The sequence below is a fragment of the Phaenicophaeus curvirostris genome, chromosome 3 (genome assembly GCF_032191515.1).
Source record: "Phaenicophaeus curvirostris isolate KB17595 chromosome 3, BPBGC_Pcur_1.0, whole genome shotgun sequence".
NCBI classification, from domain to species: domain Eukaryota; kingdom Metazoa; phylum Chordata; class Aves; order Cuculiformes; family Cuculidae; genus Phaenicophaeus; species Phaenicophaeus curvirostris.
The window spans coordinates 8,573,019-8,600,529 of NC_091394.1; the positions used below are offsets into that span (position 1 = coordinate 8,573,019).

Below are 27,511 nucleotides of genomic sequence, written 5' to 3' on the forward strand. Positions count from 1 at the left end.
CAGCATTTCAGTCATGAATCCATCAACTATATTTCAGTAAAAAGTTACGTCAAATATCTTCCTGCTAATGATCATCTCCAGTTTCTCTCTGTTATAAGTAAGTTTTCTCACAGTGGATGCACACTTAATGCTTTTATTCTCTATATAGTCTTTGTACTTGCACATCGCAGAATACCTATTCCATGAATTTCAGGTCTAAGTATCTGCACTGTTATGACTCCCTTGACCAGATTTTCTTCAGCTGCAAGTTAAGTACCTTCATAGCATGGAGAAGTTCAAGAAACCCAGGAAACTGATTTTTCCCTTACCACCAAGAAATAAATAGCATCTGCTGCAAGTCTTCTCCCACCCTGGGAGATGGTCTGATGCTACATGAAATGCTACCTATCAAGCCAGTGACTCACTTCCTGCATATTCCATCTTCTTTCTTTTGGAGTCAAGAGAATTCACTGAGAAAGTCCTGCCCTGTTTTTGTCTCCAAACCCTTTTGGAAATCATAGAAGCCTCTATAAATATTATCTACAGCCACAACATTGCTGTTGGTGCTGACTAGGACTGGTCTAAACAGGTTTTGTCTACTCATGTAAATGTCAGTGAGCAACATATTGAAAAAAAAGATTGAAAATTGTCGATCTAGGCATAATAATTTCAATTCTGCTTATACAGCCATAATGGTTTTCCTCTGGAAATGGGAAGTGGAAGAATACTGCAATGGTCTAATTCAAATCCGGCTATGGCTGTTGGGAGTTAAACTGACAGAACTGGGGGAACTCCACTATTCCTCCGAAGGACTTTCCCACCTACCTCAGCTAACTTGCTAGCATGGTCAAAATTTTGCCTTTGTTATGAGCCTATAGAGCATTCTCAAACACTGCCAAAAACTCCAAGAGTTATAAGCATATTGCACAACTGTGTTATCCTAACTCTATGGTCTCTCTAGACATCTCGACTGCTACATCTTATTATCGGGGTATCAGAACAAAGGCCAACTTCAAATTAATCTCCCAATCTAAAGGCTTTAAGAGAGCCAAATGAAATTTAAAACCACCAGATTGTGAATTACAAACCCAGCAGTGTCACTGCCTAACTGTCCATGTTTTCATATACGGTGAAGAGAAGCACAGTCCCATCAGTCCTGGTGTTACCAGCAAACATGAATTCCCTGTTCCCATAGACTTATCACCTGCTATAAAAATTGAACACATTTTTGAGTCCTTGTTTCAGCAGAGCTAGCAAGAAACACTGCTCCAAATTTATGATGACTGATGCGTATACAATGATGACTGTTGTTCCAGGGTGTTTGTGCAAGCTCTAACAATCCTCCGTCATACAGATCTGGTCAAGAGTGCACATCCAGAGGTCTTACTCATTTATTTCTTAGAAGGGAAGTCCATACTCTTGTCTTCTGTGAAAAGTGAACTAAGTAAAGTGAAAAGTGAACTGAAAATCCAGTAAGTTCTAGTCCACATCAAAGATCCACAGTGTTTAAAAGAAAGGAGAAGAAAAGGAAAAAAAATGGTAAAATGGTTACTTGATGAGCTCAAAGAAATATGGGAAAGAATTAGGCACCAGACAGCAAGCTTGATTGCAACTTTTGGGTTTGTTTGTTTTTGTTTTTTTTTTTAATAACAGAATACAAAGACTAAGAAATAGGCATTTTCTTAATGAAAATTTTTTGATAACTTCTTCTAAAAAAATCCATAAAAATCAGCAAGTTTGACTGGTACTTTGAACAGCAGATTCTCATTTGGGGATACTACCATCAGGCAATTTATTAAAGGTTAAAGACTCCTTGCATATTACTATTCCTCTCACAAGATGTATTTAGCACAGAACATGGAAAAGTGGGAGACGTTTTGTATAGTTTAGTATTGTGAAATACTTCTGGTTTAATCCTTTGCGCCTCAACTGTGCCAAATATGTCCTATACCTAGGCATGTCCAAGGAACATAAGGGGAAGGAAAGGAGCCTGGGAGAACACACTGCTCCAATATAACTTCTAAAAATAGGATAGTAAATATGGGAGCAGTTGTATTCACAGCTAGACAATGACGAAGGAATAAATCCATTTGGAGGACAGATTTCTTCACCTTTATCCTAGAATTTTATATGGCATACTGTGCACTGAGACACCTTCTTAGGACAATTTGTTCAGCCTATCTCTCTTGATTTAAAAAAATGTCCTTTTTTGTTTGGAACAGACTGTTGGGAAAAAGTGGAAGAAGGACCCTTGAGTTTTCCCACTTTATGCAGCCAGTATCCCATTATTTTAATCTAAGATGATCAACAAGCTCGCGTTGCACGTTTTGGTTTTATGGGTGTTTCAGATGGTTGGCAAAGGGGAAAAGAAACACATAGCTCTAAATATAAAAAGACAATGAATAGAAAGAAAGGGATGATCCTGATTTGGACCACGCTTCAAAGAGAGCCTGAGGAAGCCAGAACCAGATGAAGTACTGATTTGTGACTGAAGTCCTCCAATTTTTCCATTTCTGTGAGGCATCTATCCCCTTCTCTGCTGAGGAGAAGCCCAAAGACTTCAGTCCATTCCTTAGCAGGTAGCCCTGACCTTCCACAAAAGGAAGTTTGAAGATGTGCATTGTGACTCAGATGCTTGATGGAGTACTTCACCCTCCAAACCAGAAGCCAGACGTTAAGACAGTTCCAGTGAGCTAAGAGGAAGAAAAGGATATCAAAAAGGAAAATGGTAAGTAGATGGACGACAAGGCAAACATAGGGGGAGCAAGGTGGTGACATTGCTATGTTCAGTGTCTGCTTTTGAACTCAACACAAGTGTGTTTGCCCAGCAAATATTCAACCCAGGCTACCACATTTGCTGGTAAATGAGAAAGCTCAGCTGGCATGTAATCGGAAGCCCAAAACATCAATATTTCCCCGGGAAAGATGCATGGAAAATAATTTTCAATTATTAATTTTCACTTGCATACCACCACCTGATGATGAAGTCTTGAAGTCCCGAAACTAAGAAAACCTCATTGACCATGGAGATCAATGAGAGTTTTATCTACAATTGTAATAGATGGGCTCGCATTAACTTACTAATGTAATTAAATCAACAGTCGAGAAGGCAAAGCAGAAATGAACAGGAGAACCTTGCTGTGTTGCTGAAGCACCCACTGTTCTTTCATGTAGCCACAAAGCACACACCACTGCCGCTAGCTTGAGAGACCATAAAATGAAGCTATCTTCTCCCAAATGCTGCAGGCATCAGAACCTAAGAGATCAGCAAAATGATTAAAATAAAACCACTGGCCATAAGAAAAAAAAAAATCCCACAGTTGTATTTACGACAGTTGCCACTCTACTGAATCACAAAATATTTTATTAATTCTAATATCAATTTCATCAGTCCAGCCCACAGAGAAAAAACTTGAAAGGTGCTCACAAAAACATTCCATCTACATGGTTTACACCACAAGGTTTAGAAAGACCTCGGAAGAACGTACATACGTATTCCCTACAGGCAGAAACCCTCCGCCCACACCCTACCATATAAATACATATGCCAAAAATGGCATGGGCTTATGAGGATTCAAAGAAAAGACTGTACACTTTTACAGAAAACATGAACAAAGGCAAATAACAGAATACATCCAAAACTAATCAAAACAGATGCCAAGACTTTTGAGGGGAAAAAAAATGTTGAAATCTTCATGATTCTACACATAAGCATACTTCCAGCTGATATAGAAAGAAGCCTTCCTTATAAGCTGAAACTCAACATTATAATGGTGATGGTCAATGACCAAATGCATTGCTATACACACTACTCATCTGATTGGGTAAGGCAGATCCCATACACAACAAAAGAAAACATCTCGTACCGCTGCAGGTTAAAACCCCATAGGGATTTTCAATAAGACTATGTGTTGACATGACCAACTTAACAGAAAGGGAGTTTCCAGACAAAATGTAAGTTACATCTTAAAGACAATGCTTTTTATATTAGTATCAACTGAATATCATATCAATCAGTTGCAAACCCATGTTTACGCAATTGTTTTTATATGAACCATTATAATTTCTTAAGATTCGATTTCTCTAACTGTAATTTTGAAATTGTCGAATTATTGCTAGGTCTGATCTTGCAAGTTTGAAGCGTGCTGAAAGTCCACATAATGTTAAAGTCATGCAGTCTGTGACACAGCTGGATAGCTAGATCCGTATGAATCCAAATAGCTTTTCCCAGACCATCACCTTTAAATATTGTAGTCTTATTTCTTTAAGAAAGATGAGAAAATCCCAAACCAGACTTAAGCATGATTAGAAACTCATCGAGTGCCATGAGCATCTAAAATTGTGGCAACATTTAAGTTATAGAATTGTCAAGCATGTGCAATTTGTATGCATCTAGATTGTTATTTGTGCAAAAACACGCAGACCTACTCTGCCTTCGCGTGCAAATCCTCACTGTTTTCAGTGAGACTTTTGTGGTAGGTACTTAGGGCAGAATCTGGCCTACGTTTACCTTCTTGGTGTTTAAAAGATAAGAAGAATTATTAACTAATATCTGTTAAAAGACCCAACTGCAAATGTTTTAGTAGAAAAATAAAAAACATTTTAAGTTATTGGCAGATAACCTTAGTGCAATTATTTTGACTGCCTTACTTTCACACAGTAGATTAAAAAAATATATTGCCACTTGTGAAAATAACCTAAGACACTTCAGAAGCTGTTATGTAGCTGCCAAATAAAGAGAAAAGAAGAGGAGTAGATTCTGTGGCATGATAAAATCACAGCACTTACTTTACGTAGCTCTCAATGCTTAGTGCTTTTTAATGCTCCAGAAAACGAAATTCAAGGCTTGTAAACTAATTACAGTTCTTTCCATACAAAAATATATCACTTATGTGATTCTCAAAAGGCTGACTAACTGCTGACTAGAAAGAGAACATTTTCATATTCAGCTATATTCTAGATGATATCTGGATCAACTTCTTTCTTTGAAGAACCACTTTTGGTAGTCTGAGTCGGTACACGGTCGTAATAATGGTGCTGGGTTACCATTGTACGCATTTGACTCTGCTTGTACGCACTTCTGGGTCTGTAGATGAAACAAAGTCCCATCCTACAAAAGGCAGAAATAGTTTTTGCATTTCAAGTCTTAAAAATTACAGATATACCACTGTGTTTCAAAAATGACAGTAGACATTAATAGTAAGTATCACACATACCCTTCTCATGGGGCCATGCAGTGAAGCCAAAATGCCTAACTCGAGTACGTCTGAAGCTTTATCAAAAGACGCTGCCTTTAAACTTATATTGACATAGTTTTAGAGTGATTTCTGCCTGTAAAGGATGTGCTAACTTCATTCACTTTCATTGCCTTTTGTTACTGCACTAGAATATGGGCAGAGAAAACAAAAGCCAAGTACAGGCATTACCCAAATTCACTACCTTGTTGTACATCATTAAGTAAGATGTAAATGTTGCTAGTTAAGTGCAGATGTTGGATATATTTTTAGCAAAAAAAAAAATTCCCTTTTTTTCACAGGGTATATTTTCAGTGGCAAAGGCAAAACAATCTTAAGCATATCACTTGCCTGCAGATGAGTATGACCCTTGCTTGCTTTGCTGGAGGGCAGCACATCTGCCTCAGAGGTGTAAGGTCTGACAGGCCTCCACAGATTCCCCAGAAAACGTATTTTGAGGCCTCAAGGCCTCCTATTACAAAAGTCTCTAGGAACATTTCATGTAGCTTGCTCTAATCTGGGAGTGCTGTCAGATAGGATAACGCACCACAAAATGGGTGGCAAAGCCAGCAGTGGAGAATTGCCTTGCTACAAGACCCTTCCTTCCTTTAGCCCAGGTGACATTCCCACACGTAACCATTTCCAAAGCCTCTGACAGCCTCAGAAGAAAAATGCCAACACCCTGTTTCTCAGTATGAACCTGACTCCTCTGAAAGTCTGCTTTTCCCTTGTCAGGAGTGCCACACTAATTGTGCCTTAAGCCACAGTCCCTGATGCCCAGGAGTGTGTGCTTGCTCACGGGTTCGCTGCAAGCTTAGCTGCTGAATGACTTTCCTGTTTCCGTCTGTGATAATTCAAATTTTTGAGTGGAATAATCAATATTCTCCCTCACTCATTTTTGACCTGGTGCCCATAAGAACTCAGTTCTTGCCAGGCTGCTGGGAAGGCTGTTCAAGTCTTTTGATTACGGTACATCTATAAGGACAGCTTTTCAAGCACCTGACACTTCTCTGTACAAAGCAAGAGAAATGCGGTACTGACATCTCACCCATCACTTGCCTTGAAAGATGGGGACTGGTGATTTTGATTTAATGCAAAAGGAGAGAAGGAATCAAAGTAATCGGTACATTCAAATCACATACAGACACAAATGAGAAAGAGAGGATTTAGCGTCTGAAAATTTAGGAATTATTTTAAAAGTTAATGATTAGGAAATCAGTGGAAACAGATGCCTTCCAGAACTGCATTTTCTCAGTTATTTCCTAAAGTGAGTGAGGTTCATTCAATATGTGTCATATTAGGGATTAATGCATATGACCTTGAAGGATTTTTTTAGAAGTTGGTATTAAAAATAAAACATCGTTTATAAAGTCAGCCTTTTAAATATTTTGCTTTACGCAGCAATATCATTTTGAGCTTCAGTCTGAACAAGATGGACTATAGTTTTCTTATTTTTCTTTAGAATTTACTCTGCCTCCTATCACTGGTGGTAGTATTTAAGCATGACATTTGTCAACCATGGAGCCTGTAGAATTTAGATTCATTATGCAGATACATTATGTAAATATACCATTTTGATATATGATGTGACCTTTTCCTTAGCCAAATAATAACACACTAGAACCTGACCAAGGCCATTATTTTTCATCCCATTTATTTTTTCTCAGGCATCCAGGAACTCCTTCAGAGATTAAAAACTACTAAATACAAGGTTTTCAAAGATCACGTTATGTTTATTAATATACTCCATACTTCCCGGTATTTCTCCCCTTTGGGAGTAGGCATTAAGGCTGAAGAAGAGAGGTACAGATCTACTGAGTCCCCACAGCCAGCAAGATGCGTCCTGTGCAAGGGTAGGAGCACAGCAGAAGGTATTTTTTGATAGTGCGTCAAATTATACAACTGTGCATTATACTGCAGAAAAGCTCAAAGAGCACTTCTGATTTTCATGGGGAGGATTAAAAGAGATGGTTTGCAGAGGAGAAGCAGCTGCTTTAAAGCAGAGAAGAGAATAAAGTAATGGTAGTAAGTGAAGTATCGGGGATAAATACTGGAAAATAAAAGAAGTCCATGAATGGAGAGCAGAAGTAGTTCAGCTGTGAGAATGGCTGGGGAAGGCATGGAGACAAATCATTTCTCAAAAGATGGTAGGGGTGAGATGTGAGAGAGAACTGAGACACTCACAGAAAGTGCTAGATGTGGACAGGGAAAATAAAGAAGTCTGCTAACCTTCCCAACTGCTTTGAGGTTAAGCAGGGTGCCTGCCTTCCTCTTATCTTCCTATTTTTCATGACTGGCATACTCTTCACCTGCATGCTGCTGCTGCTGCTGCTGCTATCCTCGTTCTTTGTTCAGATATTAGAAGCCAAGATAGCACATCTATGCCAAAATTGTGGCCTGCATGATGTGTACACAGTAAGAGAAAAAGAAAAAACCCTTGACAATTTTTCCTTCCACCCAGCTCCCCAAAAAAGCCAGAAATACTTACCTCTCTGAAAACAAACTTCTGGTTTTCAGGAATACTTTGGACATCATCTTGACACAAGTACATTGTCAAGTAGTCGGTCCCTGAATCGACGGCTGCACAGACTTCTGGCTGCCGGGTGTTGTAACGTATTTCATTATGGGATGTGTACTCGAAAAACTACAAACCCAAGAGAAAAAACAAAAGACAACAGTCATTTCATATGTACACAAGAAAGCGTTTATAAGGAAGATATACTAGGATAGTATAATTAAGCTCCCATATAAAAGTTGCTATTGTGGAGAGAAATTATGCCAAAAATATCCAAGGAGACTAAACTGCTGCCATTTACTTACTATTTTACAGAAAATTAATCTCACCACAGCACTGCTTTACTCTGGTAGCACTTAAAATGTAAGAAATGCTGAATAAATACCCTGGAAAACAGACATTCCAAGCATTAAGGACCTTACAAAATTTGACCATAACATTCTACTTCCACATTCTGGTCACCCTTAAAACAGGACAGAAACCAGTTTATAGCCTGACATTATGTCTTCTTAATTCAGTTGTCACAAAACAATGTTACCTTTAATTAAGAAGCGGCTCACTGCATAGTTCAAAATGCAGTTTGGTCAAGGTTAATTTCCAGTTACAAAGTACTCAGAATGCATGGTGACGAGCATTTTATTATATAAAATTTTAAGATATTATTTGGAGAAAATCAGCTGCAACTGCTTTTTAAACATGAACAGAACTTTACTGAAGACAATTTACTGGCACTGCTTGTCTTACAATATTCTACAGAGATGCTCCAAAACATCTTGGCTTTGTAGCAATTATGGCTGAAGACTTCCTTAAAATTTTTATATTTATCATGGGCGCTTGCCAAATTTTGGACTTCATCAGAGAGCAGCAGAGCTTGAGAGCTGTTTGTATTTAGCTCACTTGTAAATAATTTAGATGACTATAGTGCACGGATGTGTATTTAGATCTGGTTTAGATTATACTCAGTAGGGTAAAGGGGAGTTTTATACACATCAGAAAATTGCTTGTTACCAACAGTATAGTCGCTTTAGTGGAAAGCAATAAAAAGATGAGGGAGAGAAGGAACCCTTCTTTTTTTTTTGTTTCACCCCTGTAGAAAGGGATTCTAAGTTTTTGTGAAGGAGGCTGTACCAATTCAGAAATGTTGTATATTCTTGAACTTACCACCAAGCCATCCTTAACAACCACCAAGGCTAATTAACCTTGAAAGAAAACTGGAAGTGGAATTATAGTGTAAACAGGACTGTGTGATTACAAAGTCCGCAGTCATCCATTTCCAGATGTAAGATCTCTGATCTAGACTATCCTCGTGGTAGTTGTTTCATGAAATCTCCTCTGCCCATCCTTCTATCACAATCAGAAATTCTCTGCCAAGGTGGCTGTTGCAGACCAAAGCTGTTCACTGCAACAGCTTGGGGAGCCCCATGGCTTTGGGCAGTGATGCAAGTGTCTCCCCAAGAATTAACCTGCTCACCATCATTCATTTGTGTTGCTGCAAAGGAAAGTGGCTGCTTTGAGAAAGCAACTTCAAGTTTGAAGTCTACCTGCTGACGTAACACTCAGGAGACTGAAATCTATTGCTGGGACCTATTCCTATGATGTAGGCTGCACTACCTTCACAACATTTGCTTTATACAAAAGTATCTCATCAGCGACAAAAGTCAAAGGGGATAGTGAAGGGGCTGGAGAACAGGCTTTATGAGGAGCGGCTGAGAGAGCTGGGGGTGTTTAGCCTGGAGAAGAGGAGGCTGAGGGGAGACCTCATTGCTCTCTACAACTACCTGAAAGGAGGTTGTAGAGAGGAGGGTGCTGGCCTCTTCTCCCAAGTGACAGGGGACAGGACAAGAGGGAATGGCCTCAAGCTCCGCCAGGGGAGATTTAGGCTGGACATTAGGAAAAAAATTTTCACAGAAAGGGTCATTGGGCACTGGCAGAGGCTGCCCAGGGAGGGGGTCGAGTCACCTTCCCTGGAGGTGTTTAAGGCACGGGTGGACGAGGTGCTAAGGGACATGGTTTAGTGTTTGATAGGAATGGTTGGACTCGGTGATCCGGTGGGTCTCTTCCAACCTGGTTATTCTATGATTCTGTGATTGTTATTATTATTATTATTTACTCAAATACTCAGGCTTTAGTTCCCAGGTTTGGTATCTGATTGGCATATGGAAAGCCTGCTACTTTGGGTACCACAGTGAGCTGTAAGGACACTCATTTTAAGCCTGAACAAAGAAAATGCTTCCCTCCTGCTTGTTTGTTTCTGGATGGACACTTTTTTACAGCTGCCACTTTTACAAGGCCACATTAAGAGCCTTGGTCATTAGTGAATTTATAAAAAAGAATAACTTTTAAGCACTTTGTATTCACTGTCAGTGAAAGCCTGTGAGCTGCCGATTGTACCAAATGTATCAAGAGTGGGTGAGGCAGCTACAAGGGTCAGAGCACTCCTTACTACTGACATCTTTCCTGAACAGGCTCTCAAGGACTTGCAACAGATTTTGGAGGAGCAGTGCAATTACAATGGTTAATTTCTCGGTACCATTAAGGATTGTGGTTATAGTATTACCAACCAAGCACTCCTACATCCTTGCTCAATTAACATCACACAGTTCTTTACCCTATACTGCTTCAAATGGAATAAATACTTCAGGCTTTGGGCTTTTCCATGCTCCAGTAACACATGAGATAACTATCTTCCTCCTCAAAAGCTGAAGTGGTTTTTAGTGCTCTTTCCTTGCCCAGTGGGTTCTGTGGGCAGAAAGGAAGCGTTATCAGTCTGATCCATGGCCCACTAACTAGTAGCCTTACCGCATTACTTTCCTTCAAAAAGCCAGTAGATTCCCTTAAGCGCTACTGGGAAACTTGATGAAACCTTTTACCTAGTGCCTACCACTTCTGGGCAATTGATGGGATATATCCCAGCTGTATCAGAGCTCTGTGGTACAAGGGATGGAAGCAGGTTTTGGCTGCCTCACTGGACCCTGAAACAGACTTTCAGCCCTCTCTGTGTTTGGGTATCGTGCTTCTGTGTGCGGGAAGAAGTTTGCGCTTGATGAACCAGCAGTGAGGTTACCAGGTCTGATATCCCTTTTGCAGAAACCCCAAGGGCTTTGTCAAGCTCTTTGCCTCTAATCTATCAGCTGCTAATGGGAATATTGGCGGGCTAGTATTAGACAAAGCAGGCTGCTCAGTGGTTGCCATCCTCTTACCACATGGGGTCAGCTTCCTGCCATCATGCGTTGGTGCCCTCTGCACTGCTTCCCAGCTACACCAAGAAGGCCAATGGGCTTTATTGCTGTTGAGTTTCATAGAATCACTAGGCTGGAGAAGACCTCTTAGATCATCAAGTCCAACCATTCCTATCTGCCACTAAACCATGTCCTTGAGCACCTCATCTACCCGTCTTTTAAATACCTCCAGGGAAGGTGATTCAACCACCTCCCTGAGCAGCCTCTGCCAGTGCCCGATGACCCTTTCTGTAAAAATTTTTTCCTGATATCCAGTCTGAACCTCCCCTGACCTTTCAAAGCCTTTCATTCTCATCTACTGGGGCAGAGACTTCCACAAAAACATCAGCACCCTTACTGCTTAAAAAAACCCAACCCAAACCAAAAGCTCGCAATTGAAAAGGACTAAAGGGAATGCTCTCACTTAGGCCATGGATTCAAGGAAAAATAGCAACAAATTACCAGCAATCTCAGTTTTCTGAGAGCAGTTTTGCTTACTGAGACAAAAAAATGGGAACAGGTGCTGGACTTTATATATAAACTGAGAACACAGAGCTCTGTCCTCTCGGCACAGTGCACACAGATATTCAGAGGTCACTTTAAGTGGAGAACTGCTTCCAGTAAAAAGAGATTTTGCAGTAGTTCCCTACATAAACAGCCACCTGCTACTAGCATATCATGCCAGAGGATGGGTATGGGTGTACTGGAGTGTAACACACATATGACTGACCAAGTTCACGTTCATTAATGTTAAATCCTATCAAGATGGTTTTGGAGAATAACCTTACTGAGCTGTACTCTGGAGAATAAAGTTCATTCCTTTACACCACAAGACAGCGTAAACGTGCAGCAGAAGGTACTATTTGAGGAAGAAAGTGATGAATGGTGAAACAAACTCTGCAACTGGAGGAAGCAATGAGAAGGAGAAGACTAGAGGATTAAAAATGGGAGCTAGCCAGGGAAAGGAACAATACTTGACCTAGTGTGTGTAGTAACTGGTGGGAGAAATGAAGTTTTGAGCAACCTGATCTAGTGGAAGGTGTCCCTGCCCATGGCAGAAGGGTTTTAACTAGATGATCTTTAAGGTCCCGTCCAACCCAAACCCAAACCATTCTATGAATCCTTGAATAAGTGAGGAAAGAGAGGGAGCAAGAGCATTAAAGAAAGACTAGGAGCCAGCCAGCATCAAAAAGAAAGTGTTAAATGGAGTGGAGTGGAGCTGTCTGTGACATGTGGTGCAGCGCAGGGGACTAGAATGAACCTTTGTAATGAAGGTTTGCTGCTAAAGCCGTATGTAGGATGTGAGTGGAATGATGAGAGCAGACTGGAGGAGATCAGGCAGCAGAGCTTGGCATTAGGATGGCAGATTCCGTTCCAAGGAGGAAAAAAAAAGTTTAAGGTTTGCCTGTTGTCAGAAAACATCTGTGAAACTCTGTGTTGAAGTGTCTTGCTCTCCTTAACGTCAATACAAGTAGAGGATGACCAACCTTCCCACCATCATTTCCATCAGCTGACAGCAGTGGACGTACATATGGAAGATTTGACTGTTTCAGTCCTGCCACTGTCACCTGCCAACTGAGCTAAGAAATTCACACCACCAGGAGCAGCTTGTTACCTTTAAATAGTGCCTGTCAAAAGGGCAGTGAGACTGGAAGGAAAGCGAGAGAAATGTCCTGCTGGTAGGTTTCCTGGCTGTTTGTGAGGCAGAAAAAGAAGGTGCAAGTTCAGCAATCCTGACATCCATTTCTCATCTCACCTGTGCTTCTACATCTTGTCTTACTTCAGCCTCGCTCTGCTCCCACACTTGCAGTTCTGCTTGCTGTCCACTTTTTCTCTTGCAGCTACTACCTGTCACCACTATTCATGCCCCCATTTGCCAACTGGTATCACTGCTCCAGTGTTGAGTCCCCCTGCCACTAAAGAGATCTCCAGTGGCAGGTCTGCTTGTTTCATGCTCCTTCCCGGTAGCTCCTAAGTACTAACAGTCCTGTGTCATCTCATACATTCTTTTATTTGTTTTTATTGCAGTTCATGTAGTTTCTCCCCTTCTCTCTGCTCCTGCTGCCTGGATGCCAGCAGAGGGAGCACTGATTGCACAGCTCAGAGCATTTCTGCTCAGTCTGTATCTCTCACAGGTACATGGATGTATCGCACCATCAGCAGAGAGCACTAATATCCAGAGATGCAATACCTTTGCAGTAAATTCAGTTCATCTTTTAGTGCTAGCTAAACAAAGGACTTTAAAAACATCATCTTGTAAAAACTGGTTTCCTATGAATTATACTTCTCTTTCGCTTTCCCATTTTACCCTATGTCTTACCTCAAGACACGACAGAATTAAAAGCATCCAATGTGAGAATCAGAGTTATAAATAAGTTTATGTCACTGTGGCCACATATTCTTTAAATCCTGCTGCAAAGATTTTTACCATATTTTTTACATTACGACCACAGCCTTAGTCAAAACCAAAAACAAAACATGAACCTTACCTGATTTTGTCCCATGCCATGACATGGGTACAGTATGACCCTTTGTCCAGTTACTTGATGTTCATTTGTAGGGTTATAATCAAAACAGAAGTTTGCCATTCCTCTATTCTTCAGCTAATCAAAACAAAAGAATATTTTAAAGTATTAATCTAAAGTAAGGAAGATGTGCTGTAGCCACTTTATACCCAACCTGCTGGGCGGTGAGGTTTATATCCCAGAGCTGGTTCAAACTATTGGAATAGATCAAATGGATCCGATGATAAGATCTCTTTCAGACTAACGTGAAATAAAACTGTTTGCATTATCTTCACTTTGGGCATTGAAGCAGTCAGACACGATGGCTTCCCCTGAAGCTGTGCTGAAACCCAACAAGCCTGCAACTCATGCACTACAGAAGAGTCTGCCATGTTTTAACATTTCCCCCACCCCAGGATCCAACTGTTTGAATTTCTTATGAAAAGAAAACTACATACTTCTCTCAGTTTGTCAAATGGGAGATGGTAGAAGTATTTGTTCTCTAAATGACTCCAGTACCTTCTTGAGGTTGAACGAGCAGTCAGATTTTAATATCAGAAATCATGAAATTGGGTAAGATTTATCTTTGGAAAGAAACTTTATCTATGATTCAAGAAGTTCTTTACTAGTGTTGCACAAAAGTTGCATAACGGCTAGATTAAATCTTAAAATCTTAAAATATGATATTACATAACTTCAAAAAAATCAGGCTAATTAACAAGGATTTGTATTTAAGTATTCAGGAGGTAAAAAGGAACTGAAAATAATTTAAGCAATGCCATAACAATTACTGACTCCTAGTATTAGTCACTTAACCAAATTTACAATTACACAGAACAAAACAAGTTTTGTAAACACAGGTTCAAGCTGAATGCCCCTGTTATTGAGCGCAATTACATCACAGACAAAAGAATAAGCAGAGTTACTTCAGAAGAGTTACTTCAGCAAGGTATAATTTCACCGTGCTTCCCTAGTCGCAATCATTGCATCCTCAGTTCTAAATATGGAGAATGAATGGACATGAAGGGATTGCAGAAGGCTAAAAACAAACAAGACAAACCCCACAAGATGCAAACCCACCACAAAGCAAACCACACAAGTTGGAAAACTAAGTACTTGTGCCCTACATATATTTTGCTTTCACAACTTCTAGTTTTGTTGCTACCCACAGTCTTCTTTCCACTGTTTTGTGCCCACTCCTGCTGAAAGACAACCAAGCTCTCAGCACTCGGCATGCTTGGGCTGCTGGGCCAGGACAACAATCATACTCTGGGGGGGCTCGGTGGTCCTCTGCAGCCCCTTGCAGGGTTGCTGGTGCTGTAAGGTTCTCCTATCAGAGCCAAACGTATAAATGTAGAGCCCTACCCTTACAGGCTTTGCCTCTTAGTTCCCCTCTCATCAGGTTTCCACTATGCATTTGGTGTAATTTTTCGGTAAAGGATAAACTGACATCTGAATTTGGTGTACAATAAAATTCACTCTCAGTTTTAGCGTCTAAGTTTACCAGAAGCAAAAGAAATCCTCATTACCCTTCCTACAGAAAACATTGCTTGGTTTGGTGGGAAAACACTAACTCACTGCACCCCCCCTAGAGCTGTGAAAAGAAGAGGTTTTGTTTACCTTTGTAACACTAGGCAAGAATTACACTTATAAAAATAGGAAAGTGTCTTCTACAGACAATTTTTAACACTACCATGGAACCACAAACCAAACAATAAGCTTCTCAGGTTTCTACATTATACATCAAGAAATGTTAACTTAAAGTCATAACTACTCAAGTAATTGTATCTCTAAAAACATAAATCCATCTAGGTTGCTGTCAGTGGCTGTCCTCAGGTTCAGAGGCTCTCTCGTTAAAATATTTAACAACATATGACTTTGCCTATCTATCTATTTGCCCCAAGGAAAGATGTACATAGCAAAGCCTTTTTCCATGGTGCCTTTCCAGACAATCTAACACCTTCACTACTGCTCCAAGCATGCACAGTTCACTGCCACCCCCCAGCACTTGCTCCCTTTTGTGGCCTGGAATTTTGAATAACCTGGTGCCACGCGCCACCAGAACTACTGTAACTCTCCTATGCACACTATGCAATGCCCAAAGATAGACAACAAAACAAAAGCTGCGTAGAAGTTTACTAAGCTAATCTTCATTTCAGACAGCTTAAAGCTGAGGCTTTACTCCCAGGATGGTACAATGTATGTTCTCTCATATTTCTCTCTCATTCATAAATGCCCATGATAGGTGCAAATATATTCCTAAACATACATGGTCCGTAATTCAACCTGGTTCTTTAATTCATTTTATCAGGCATCAGTAGATGTTCTTGTATATCCATGCTTCATCAAGATGCCTAATAGATATTCAAGACCCAATTTGTGGGAATAGTGCCTACTAAGCTGTTAAACGACCTGATCTGAAATGACAGATTTGAAAATAATCAAATTTGAAAATCTGATCACAGATCTATGCAAAAAAAAAAAAAAAAGTCTGCCCTTTGTTCCAAGGCAGAAAAAAAGTACGAGAATTAGTGAAAGTAATATTTTTCTCATCAAATGAAAATATACAGTTTAAGTTCCTTTTATATACAACAGCTCTGTCAAACCAGTAATCATTTATTCATTTCTGAAGCTATCTTTGTTCCCATATCCACGATAAACAAGTCATGCAATAAGAACAAAATTTTCTCCATGACTTACCTTAATTCTTTTGCAGAATGCTGCATTAGAGAAACAGAAGCAAGAAAAATATTGATCATCTTGCCATTAAAACACACAATTCAGTTCTAAAAAGTTCTACCTATGCAGGATTACTGGCTGCATCTTCCTACAACTTTTGCCTCCTATTGAAGCGTTGCAGATGTGCTTTACTGTGCCATTTAGTTACCATTCTGCTTGGAGGCTGGGGCAGGTGCTAAACAGCTAAACTACTGAGATATTCACCTCAGACCTTTGCCCCGTACTTCTTGAAAGAATTTCAATCTGTTACTTCCTAACATCTGGACACTTGCGTAAAAAAACATAATACAGATGGCACTGTGTAAATAATTCTTTGTTTGCTTGGGTTTTTTTTTTAAGATAAAATCCATTTCATATAATTGTAAGCAAAGCATCAACAGCAGATTTTTGACATTAAAGCTTGATTACATTAGTTGATAAATACAGTCAGTGGAGCACAGCCAACCTTTCTCTTCATCCACAAAATAGATCAGAATCCTCTTTACTCTGCCACAGTGGCATTGGTGCTGATGCATTAGTGCTATGGGCAGATGACACTGCGGGACACAGCAACATGAATCTGTAGCAAGCCAACAGCTTCACAGTACTGACAAAGCATAAATTTTTATTTCAAAGGTAATCTATGCAGACACAGGGAATGATTTTACGGAATGCGTGCCGTTTTCATATCAACCTTTTTGGAAAAAAGATTGTGAATATCCTCAGGTTTCTGTTAACCTCTTAAGTGCAATGCTGAAATGGATATACCACATTGATGACTAAGATTCTTTGAAGGAATTGATGATGAGACATTGGTGTTGGAATTCAGTTGCTTACCCCAGCAAGTCCAGAACTCTTTGGGAGGCTCAAGAACTTACAAGCATGTATCTCAAGTGATCATGCGTTCACTTGAGATTAATATCAAACACTTGACTTCCTACAACTTCCTCTGAAAAAAGTCTCCCTAAATCTTTCAGCGGCAGTACAGCCAACAGAGTGGTGCACATTTTTCTGTGATGGGCATCAGATCTCCAGGTCTAGTCAGCCAGAATCTTGGGTACCAATTCAATCTCAAGTGGCAGCTCTACAAATTGTATTATAATGCAATTTTAGAGGCTATACCCTAAAGGAGCCTTTTTTGGAGCCCGATACCTCCAAGAATCTGATTTTTCCTCAGATATGCACCCAGAATGCTGCTATACTCAGTACACCCTCAAAGGGAGAACCCTGAGCAGTCTCTTGGTTTGCAGCCAAGCTCTTCCACAGTCACCAATAACATTGAAGAGACCACAGCACTGTCCCCTATGTTCCCCTGGATGCACAAGGCAGCAGTCTCAGAGTGCTGATATTAAACACACAAGGTGGCTCCAAGTCCTCCTGAAGGTCATCCACACCATCCCTCTCCATGGCAGCTAAGATCTGTAAGCAGATCTAGTTTGGGCTGTCTGGGTGGACAACCCCACAGACCTAGCGTTCAGGTCTGTTTAAGATTTCACACCAGCTGGAGCACATGAACAACACACTTTGTTGGTAAGTGCATACTCAAGGATGACAAAATCAGATGCTATGTCAGAAAAAGAGAGACATCAGTGCACTGCTCGAGAACCTAAAAGGGATTATCAGCTTTCTAGAAACACTGACATCATATTATTTCAACTCACTAAGTCCCTACCAACCTCACCCCTTGCCTCCAAAAAAAAAAAAAAAAAAAATCAAAATCAGAATGTTTAGCTTGTGTCTCCCACCAAGTGCCAAAGCTGCAGGGAGCCCAAGGACCAGAAATACACTGCTTGTACAGCTGCCCAAGGCACTGTATGGTTTAAAAATGGCAGCTGCTTGAGCGAAGCAAAGAAATGGAATCATACAAACACAGAATAGTTTGGGTTGGAACAGATCTTTAAAGATCAAGTCCAACCTCCTTGCCATGGGCAGGGAAATCTTGTATTAGATTAAGTTGTTCAAAGTCCTGGCCAAGCTGGCCTCAAACACTTCCAATGATGGGGGCAGCCACGACTTCTCTGGGCAACCTGTTCCAGTCCCTCACCACCCGCACTGTAAAACATTCCTTCCTCCTATCTATGGATAGATATAAGATAGACCACACCTACACCCTGCTGAGGTGCCCTGAGAATAAATTTAATACACTCTAACCCAGCTCTCTAGGTGCTTCTAGTTCACCTTGCTTAGAAATGCCACTGCACAAAACAACACTGAAAGCTCAGATGGGAAGTCGGTTTAACCTCTCCAGATTTTCTTTGCACTTTCATTACAACAGTGAATAGGAAGTTATGATATGCTCCTACAAAGATGCTATGCAAAAAAGGGAACAGCCCTTGAAGTTCTGGCAATTTATTTTTTTAAGTTGTCATGCAGTTATCTTTCTATCTAATGTTGCTATCATGTAGCACTTTAAATATTTTCCAGAATTTCACCTTATAATGGCCTCTGTAGCCTAACTGTTTGAAATTTTATGTTTTGAACTTCACTCCACTGTTCCAATACTGGAACTTTTATGGAAAAATCTAACTTAATTTAAAAAAAAAAAAAAAGCAAACCATTTTATGAATGGAGAACACTCATAACATTGATAGTACCCCTTCTCAAAGTACAATTTTGTTCAGAGTACTAAGTGAAATCAGCATTGTGGCATTACAGATTTATTGATGCTAAATAATTTTGCTATAAAGCATACGAATTTTACTAGAAAGAAGACATATTTCACTAATTTCTAGGCCTCAGACAGTTTATCTGAAAGTGAACATAGCTAAGGAAAAATTATTCAAAATTCTGTATGTTTAAATAAAATTTTAGGCAGCTAATCTTTCAGATAATGGAGCTTAGTACAGACAGTAAAAAATTATCTATGTTTCAGGAAGAAAATTTTAGCACAACTGTCTAATTGTCAGTGCATGGTACTGAGTGCTGCTCAGTAAGTCTTGCATTTATTTCAATAACATATGGCTGACCTATGGGTAATCCTAGAAGGATGTTCCAACTTCAGTTTAAACATTCTCAAGCAAGGGAGAAATCCCCATATCCCTTAGCAGCCTCTTTGAACAATTAAAAAACCTCAAACTAAGCTGAACTGTTAACAAAGCCGACGCTTTTAAAAACAGTATATTTGTGAACCAGAAAAGCACTACACAGCTAAAGCAGGAGTAAAGAACACGATCAATGATTCACTGAAGTTAGCAGATGGAACTTGATACCTACAAATCAGTTGAATCAGTAGGTGTCATTTTTGCACTGTCACCTTCTTAGATTATAACTGAACTTTTATCACATTTTAAATTCTTCCTGCCAAACAAACTGGTGTGTTCGTCTTGTGCTCACAACCAGATGACAGCATTTAAGAATTGCTTTTAGAGAAATATATAGAACACACCTAAATTACACCGCAGATATCTCAAGCAGCTCTGACCAAGCATTATTATTTCTAGGTATTGTCAACACCTTTCCTGAGGGTGACACATGCAGTTAAATCATGAAAGAAACTGCACAAATCCCTTTCCCTCCCCAGGGGGTTGAAGCACTATCACTGCCACCAGTGTAGGTCACCAGTCCTTGGGAGGGTGGAGGTGGAGGGAAGGTAAGTCATAGTATCTCATTGCTTCATCTGTCTCTGACCTTGTCAGTTAGCGATCCAGCGCAAAACAGAAAAAGGAACTAATGTTGTACTGGGGTCCGTTCAAGGTGTGGATAATGGTGGATATTACTTTTCACGCCAGCTATCACACAGAGATACCATCTCAAGTACAAGTTCCAAGACAAATGGAGGAAGGTGGCTATTCTTTCAGAGGCTTCTAAGGGCTTTGCAAACCAACTGGTGCTCCTTATGGAAGCTTCAACACCTCCCCGTGGGAAATACAACTCCCTATGGGGAACTGCAGAATTTCCTCATTAAGATCTTTCTCATTCAACAGGTAACATGGCTATCAATGAAGGCTGTGGGGAGACTTGGTTCCCGCATGTTTTTCATGCCCACAGTGATCAGGTTTTTTCCTCCACTGAAGGAGATCCAGCAGAGACTGAGTAACTGAAGTGCAGATGGCAGCAAGACAAAGCTGTTGTGATGCAGCAGTGTGGGAATGCAGCTTAGCTAGATCTGCAGAGTGATCGAGTTACCAGCAAAAGTACCTCTAAGTCAATGTGGCATTGGTAAACAGGAAGGTATTTTATACATCTTTGCCTGGCAGAAAGGTGCGGTCTTGTCTTCCTAATAAGATATACAGCTATCTGCCAGCTTTTCAGAGGAAGCAGGTATTTGCTGCATCATCTCTGCGTTCACCCCTTCTAAATGAGATTATAATAACGTGATATACACCGAGCCACAGTTGATATTTCTTTGTAAGCTGCAAATAGCATAGAAAGTTGTCAGCTCTTAAAGAAGGGGAAGATGATTCTGATATTGAACAAATGAAAATTGCTTATGAACCGGTTCTGGTCTAAAGTGACATCCATACTAAAAATTATCCTGTTGTTTTGACTTACAGAATTCCTGTATGATCCAGGAGCACATAGCACCATCTCTCTTTCCCATCACCACAGCATCATAGTTTTCATCAGCTAAAATATGCAAATACATGTTTCAAAGCAAACTCTTTCTATTTGCAAGTGGAAAACTAAAACTTTTGTGCTCCCTTTTTTGCTATGCAACATTTCGAGAAATAAAACAAGTCCTCCCTTGCTGCATTTCTCACTCCCACAATGTCACTTGGAAGTTGTAATTCATGGCAATGCTACCCGTTCTCTTACCTCTCACAGAACTCCCTCATAAACAGCATCCCCTAGAATAAAGATTCTATCAGAAGCCACATTTTAAAGTCTATTGGTTCTAACTGAATTCTACCAAAATCCCAAACTAATTTTGGCATAAAATACCTTCATACTGAGTTAGCAAGATTGTTCAGAGAACTGTGATGAGGGTCCTTCTCAGCAGTCACATACCATTCCAAAGAAGCCTGGTCTGTCCTCGGGTACATGAAGTTCTGGGTACACATTCTCCAAGTACCATTTGAAGTCCTTACATTTCAGCTTCTCTCGAAGGAGTCTCCTTTCTGTCACATCTCCATATGGTTCCTGAAAGAACAAAAAAAAAAAAAAAAACAAACCATAACTATTTAAAACCCCAACCACCCAACCAGAACAGATGCTCTCCTTTAAATTATCTCTACACATTATTAGGAACCATACGCTAAACTGATGAGTAGGATTTTTACCCAGGAAAAATCCCCATGTTTGGGTGCTGTGTTTGATTTCATTATATTTGCTAAATGTTGACCAAAAAGGTTTGGAACAGTGCACGTAAACTGTACAATATTCTAGAATACAGTTTGTCTGAGAAAACTCCCCAAATCCACAAGTAAGGAAGTCCTTGAATACAGATTGCTGGGAACTGAGAAGGTGTATTGGAAAATAAAACTTCCTTTAGTTCGATAATTGAAAAATCTCAAAAGCAGTGAATGAATCTTGAGAATTTTAAATTATTCCACCATCCATTTGCAAATTACCAGTGCAAAGAGTTTTATACTTAACTGTCACAATTCATAAAATCTGCTAACGTTTCCTTTGAACTTCACAGTTTTGAGGGGTGGGCAGTATGAAAACTTAAACCTCCAGGGGAAAGCTTTCATTGAAGACTTTTCCCTGCCTATAGATTGGAGCAGAGTTCACATCTTTTCATGTCTGTCTTCAAAAAATTATCTTTATATTGACTAGGGACTTCAGACAGTCAGGCATGAGATATCGTTTGCAGCCTCCAGATTTTCACAGGTCACTTGACACACTTTCATTACACCAGAAATATATTTGCATTTCTCAAAGCTGTGGAAATATCACTGAAAACACAGAGCAGATGTAAAACAGAGGCAGAGATGCCTGCTTGAATAAGCAAACAGCATGACATTAGCTCTGAGGTCTGAACATTGATCTTGAAGTGAAACCTTACAGAGCCAAATTCTGCAGCCATAGCCAGAATCATTTTTGCATTATGCTATGGAACTGAATGGTTAGATGAAGTAGAAGGGGCTGAACTCAACCACTACAACAAGTGGTGTACAGAGTATTGTGGAAGCCAGAGGACATTGGTGGCAGCTTTGATAAGTGTAAAAAGACCAACACGAGTCTCAGCTCACATCCACTGTGTTATAATAAGCCCATATGTACAACTTCCAACACTAGTACTCAAACATTCTTTAAAGTTCTGTCATCACAGACATAAGCTGCCCTGAACTTTACAAGAAAAACCGTCACCAACTTTACAAACTTTACAGAGTTGTTTTTTCTTTGCATATGACAAACAGAACCAGCCTGGCTATTGCCTGCGAGCTGTGGGTTTTGGATATACAAACTCCATATTTCTCTTAAAGTCAGACTCTAATAATAAAACCTAAATGGCTTTTATGATGTTAAAGTAAAACAATTATTACAAATGCATAGACTATAATAATCTAATTACCCAGTTTAATCCAAAGAAACACGAGATGGAAGCTAACTAAATTCAGCTTCCCCAGTGTCCTCCAGCATCTCTTTTAAAAGCGTAATGGTTTCAAGAGGATTTTTCCTATCCCAGCATGTCTATTGGGGCAGGTCACTCAAAAGTGTGGGGATCTCCCTGTCCCTCTGCCTAGTCGCTAAGATTCAGTCTGGTGGAGCCAGAGGTGGGTGCCCAGCAGTCAACTGCAGGGCAATTCTCCCCACGCACAAAACAAGAAAGCCAGCACTTAGAAAACTTTTCATGCAAAGAGTGCCTGGGGAGACTATGCACCTCCAGAAACAAGCAACAGTAGAGAATAATTTCTCTTAGGCTTGAATTATGGACTTTGTGCCATAGTTCTTTGTGCCAGAGGTTCATATAAGTCATTTCTAAACACTGTAAGTATAGTTCAGTGTTATTCTCCCCCAGCCCACAGGCCCCTCATGATAAATGTATCCAAGCTATGAATTTGCATACTGCTTTACTGTTCTGACATCCACAATTTTCATAGTATTTATCTCCTGAAAAATTTTGCAAACAAATGATCTTGTATTTTCTTCCTCATGGAAAACAAAACTTTTATTTTTTTTTTTTAATAGAATTGATACATCAAATATTTCATTAGGAACAGAATCACAGAATCACAGAATAACCAGGTTGGAAGAGACCCACCGGATCACCGAGTCCAACCGTTCCTACCAAAACATTTGCAACTGAGCTTCCAGGACTGATTTCAATTAATCTTTGCAATACTGATTTTGTATTTTTTTTTTAATCAAGTGTTGTGCAGCAGTAACTCAAACAGAAAAAATCCATTTTGTCTGACATCAGTCTAAAATTTTACAATTATCACAAAGACAGGTTATTTTGCTAAAGATTATTACCAAGCTGTTCACTTAAAGATCTAATGTCCATTGAACCTTGTTGATTAGCATTCATTAATTATGTACCCCTTCTATAATTTTTTATTGATCGAATCCTGTATCAGCTGTTTCACAAAAGTGCAGATTTTAGTCTAGACAGCTTCCCCTTACTTGGGTCACCTTGCCTGATTTTATTCTTTCATTTACCCATTTGTGTCTTTTAATATTGACACAAACGTGGCTTTCTTCTAGTCTGGTCTTCCAGAATTTCTTATTTTTTTCTAAGGAATTAAAAATCAATTATACATTCATTTATTCTGTTTCAGAAGAAATAAGAAATTGATATAAAAAGCATTTCATATTAAATATTAGCCAACTTAATAGTTATTTCATTGAAAACAAATTCTACTGAAATTCCAAGAACAGTGGACTTGAACTCACCAGGCGAGCATGTGGATTTCGGTGGTAATAAATTTCTTTATATTCATCCATCCACACTTCAGCTGCACGCACACTATTTGCCAGAGCTTTGGACCGTGAGTATGGAGCTTGCTTAGGGAAAACGTGACCTACATGTGAGCAAGGGTGGATCTCAAGACTTCCTCCACACTGCCATATCTGAAAAAAAAAAAAAAAAATTACATTGTGCAACGTTAATTTGAATATTTGCAAGAAGATAAAGTAACATTAAGCTTTTGTGAGGATATTACCTTCTCATCACAGCATACTATAAGCAATGTATACAGTAATTGTGTCTCATGTGGTGAGATTAAATTACATCCTCGTGAACTTGGAGCAAATCACTGGAAGTAACAAGGAGATAACCCCATCTCTCTTGTATCGTGTTGCGCAATTATCCCTTTCTTAGCTTTACTTTCTTTCAAGGCACAACAAGAAATGGTCCACAACGTTTCTGCAGGTCTAACTGTGCCTTTCAATTCAAGTTATATAGGCATTGTTAACGAAAGAGCCCTATTTCTTGTTTAAATTAGCCACACAAATAGCCTCTTCAAAGAAACCAATGACTGATTTCTTAGCTGAAACTTGCTCTTGCGCTCTGCAGGAAAACTAAGCTGGCAAATTGTGTAAGCTTGTCCTATTTTTGGAGTATAAGTTGTATTCCATCACTATATTCACTATTTCAGAAGAGAGGTATGGGTGCCTGGTCTTAAAATAGAACTAATACTTTTCTTCGCAAAGCTGAGACAAGAACTCCAAACCCAACACTGGAAAAAAAAAAAACAAAGTAATTCTGTAACTGACCTATGAGGATCCGGCCAAGATAGTGAAACAATCTTTCCCATCTAAACCAATATTCCTACTTGCTGCCAAGGAAAGTACTCAAATCTGAATGTGGAGCTGGCAGAACTCACTTTGCCCGCATCCTCATGCCTCTGGCTCTCCAAGTTAGGAGATACGTGGCCCTGGGGATAAGCCCATGAATAACCTCCAAGCAACAGGGACATTAGTCTGAGAACTCTGTACATACTTTTGTAATTATTCTCATCTCCTTTGAAAAACATGGACTTGTGGCAGCTCATCTGTACAACCACTGACCTCAAGTTTGATGTGATGAAAGCAAAGCAGGCTAGATAAAATATTTTCTATTTAATACTAGGTACAGGTGCCTGAAACAAGCTTTCTGAAATTGTCATATGGGAGGAAAGGCAGGACACATTGCTGCACTTGAACAGACTTGACGCTATCATCAGTGGCTCCAATAGACTTCCCATGGAAGCCTTCTGAGAACTGACACTTCAGTGATCTAATCTCCCTCATGTATTCAATCACACATGGGTGGCACCTCACCTTTCCTTCATAAATGGAAGATGAGCAATTAGCTGAGATAAACATGTTTAAGAGGTAGAGAAGTTTGCTCCCCGACAACTTCCTTGTAAATATATTTTTAATTACATATTACTCAAACAAACACATAAGGAGTGAAAGCTATAAGGCAGCAAATGAAACTTCCATACTTAACAACAACTGATAAGATGGGACTTTCTCTCTCTCACTTCCTGGGACTTTTAGGGATCCAGAAAGTCTCTACAGATGAAATTTCAGCATACACAAGACAGATGTTGTCTTCAGATTGTTTTTTAGGGGTGGTTTGTAGTTTTCTTTTTTTTGGTTTGGTAGTGGGATTTTTTTAACTTACTTAGGATTTCTCTCAGATTTCTTAATTTATAAACTAATGAATGTTGTCTCTGTTGATTTGATTTTGGATAATGACCTCAGTCATGTAGCCCAATACTGTGCTTAAGAGCAAAACCATAAGCTCTCTAATACAAATGTTTCCTTTATGAACAAATGGTTTCCTTAATGGTATAAGTAATTCAGTATTCAATTGTAAGGAATGCTGGAAAAACTTCGCTTCCTTAACATTTAAAATTTTAATTTCTTGCTTTTCACAAAAGGTTTCTTCTTTTTTTGTTGCTTTTTTGGGGGAAGCAGTGTATTTGTCACGTGGACAGAAAGATAAATTATACAAGAAATCTAGAACTCTGTACTGATCTTCTAAATAATTTGCATATTTTCACACGCATATGCAAGGTTGCTTTTTTCGAAGCTGAAATTTATCATGCAAGATTTGTTTGTCAGCAAATATTAAAAGCTATTAAATTTATTAAAGCTTAAGAATTTCCATATTTGTTATATTCCATACAAGCATTTTTTAATTGATCATTACTGTTTTGTTCAGTCTGGTTTTTAAACAAGATATGAGGAACATACCATAAAGACTACTGAAGTGAAAGTGTGCAGTTAAGAAGGAAGCACATTCTTCTACTCTTCTGTGATAAAGTCTGATTTAAATGGAGTAAGATAGACTGACTATATCTCTGTTAAACTGCTGCTAAAGAAAGAATTCCCCAATAGCTTATTTTTCAATAATTCAAATTCTGAATTCCTCTAAAAATATAACTGTAGGTTGCTAAGCAACGCTCATTGAAAAAATTATTTTTTCATTAAAACAGTTCAAAACTTCTTGTCTTCCTATTACAAACAAAATTTAAATATATTTCAGCTAAACAATGCCTCAAAAGTCTTATCTACTTTTATTTTAATGGGGAACATTTAAACTTCTATATAAAACCAGGTACAAATGAACAGACATAAAATAAAGCAAGGAATTCAATAGAAAAACCAAAGTTGATTACCAAATACTAAATAAGTGATTCTGGAAGAGATTCTCCTCTAAAACTATTTCAATCTTCTATAACAGAAAAGCACACTAGATTTCATGTATGTATTTGCATGCTTGTGTGCATGAAAATGTTTCTTTACTAGGTCTCATTATCTCACAGCTCTCATTATAAAAGCACTTTTTTCCTTCACCACAAAAAGAAAACAAGGTGAGATCCCTTTTTACTTTCACTTTCATCTTGATGCATGCAGCCTATCATATTTTTTTTCTTTTCAGAAACAGATGGTGGCATTCTGGAAAGCTACAGTAAATGTTCAGATCTTACCTGCCAGGGTCTCTGGACAACTGATCTAACGCTGGGTCAATGAATGCTAAATAAGAAAAGATCTATGAGCTTTACCACCTCCATTGTAACATTTTAGGACTCTCTGGAAGAAATAAAAAATAAAAGAAGGATGCTACCTCCTGAACAAATAGAAACTGCACAAAAGAATCTGCTTCTGCTCTTCTCTCTACTGTAACTCTGCTTGTTGGCTTGAGGCTGAGTCCCCTGTGTGCTGCTCATGCACTCTCTGCTGGGAGCTGTGTGGGCAGAGGGGCCTTCCCGGCTGCATGAATCCATCCCGGCTGCTCTCAGATCCAGACAGAAAGAAACAACACAGAAAAGATCAGAAAAGAGAAGACCTCAGGCAGTTGGAGACGCATCATGCAGGCAAGGAAACTTCCAGCAGAAGAAAAGGCTTATTAGTAAATAATTCTGGGGTTTTGCACATGCATGGTTTTCTCTCATGCTGTGATGATGAGTTGAAGGACAGACTGCAGGTGTGTGAAGCAGCAGTCGCCAGAAACAAACTTACATT

At 39.4% G+C, this 27,511-nt stretch overlaps 1 protein-coding gene across 1 annotated transcript in view; it reads right to left on the bottom strand.

Moving 5' to 3' along the window:
- Positions 1-3,307: 3,307 nt before the first annotated feature.
- GALNT12 (polypeptide N-acetylgalactosaminyltransferase 12) overlaps positions 3,308-27,511 on the bottom strand; it is a 50,500-nt gene continuing 26,296 nt past the window's right edge. The window contains exons 6-10 of the mRNA XM_069853345.1: positions 23,948-24,124; positions 21,116-21,247; positions 13,436-13,549; positions 7,702-7,857; positions 3,308-5,089 (exon numbers count right to left, since the gene is read on the bottom strand). Of these exons, the coding sequence (XP_069709446.1) occupies positions 4,952-5,089; positions 7,702-7,857; positions 13,436-13,549; positions 21,116-21,247; positions 23,948-24,124 (717 nt within the window). The 3' untranslated portion in view covers positions 3,308-4,951. The remainder of the gene's footprint in view (positions 5,090-7,701; positions 7,858-13,435; positions 13,550-21,115; positions 21,248-23,947; positions 24,125-27,511) is intronic.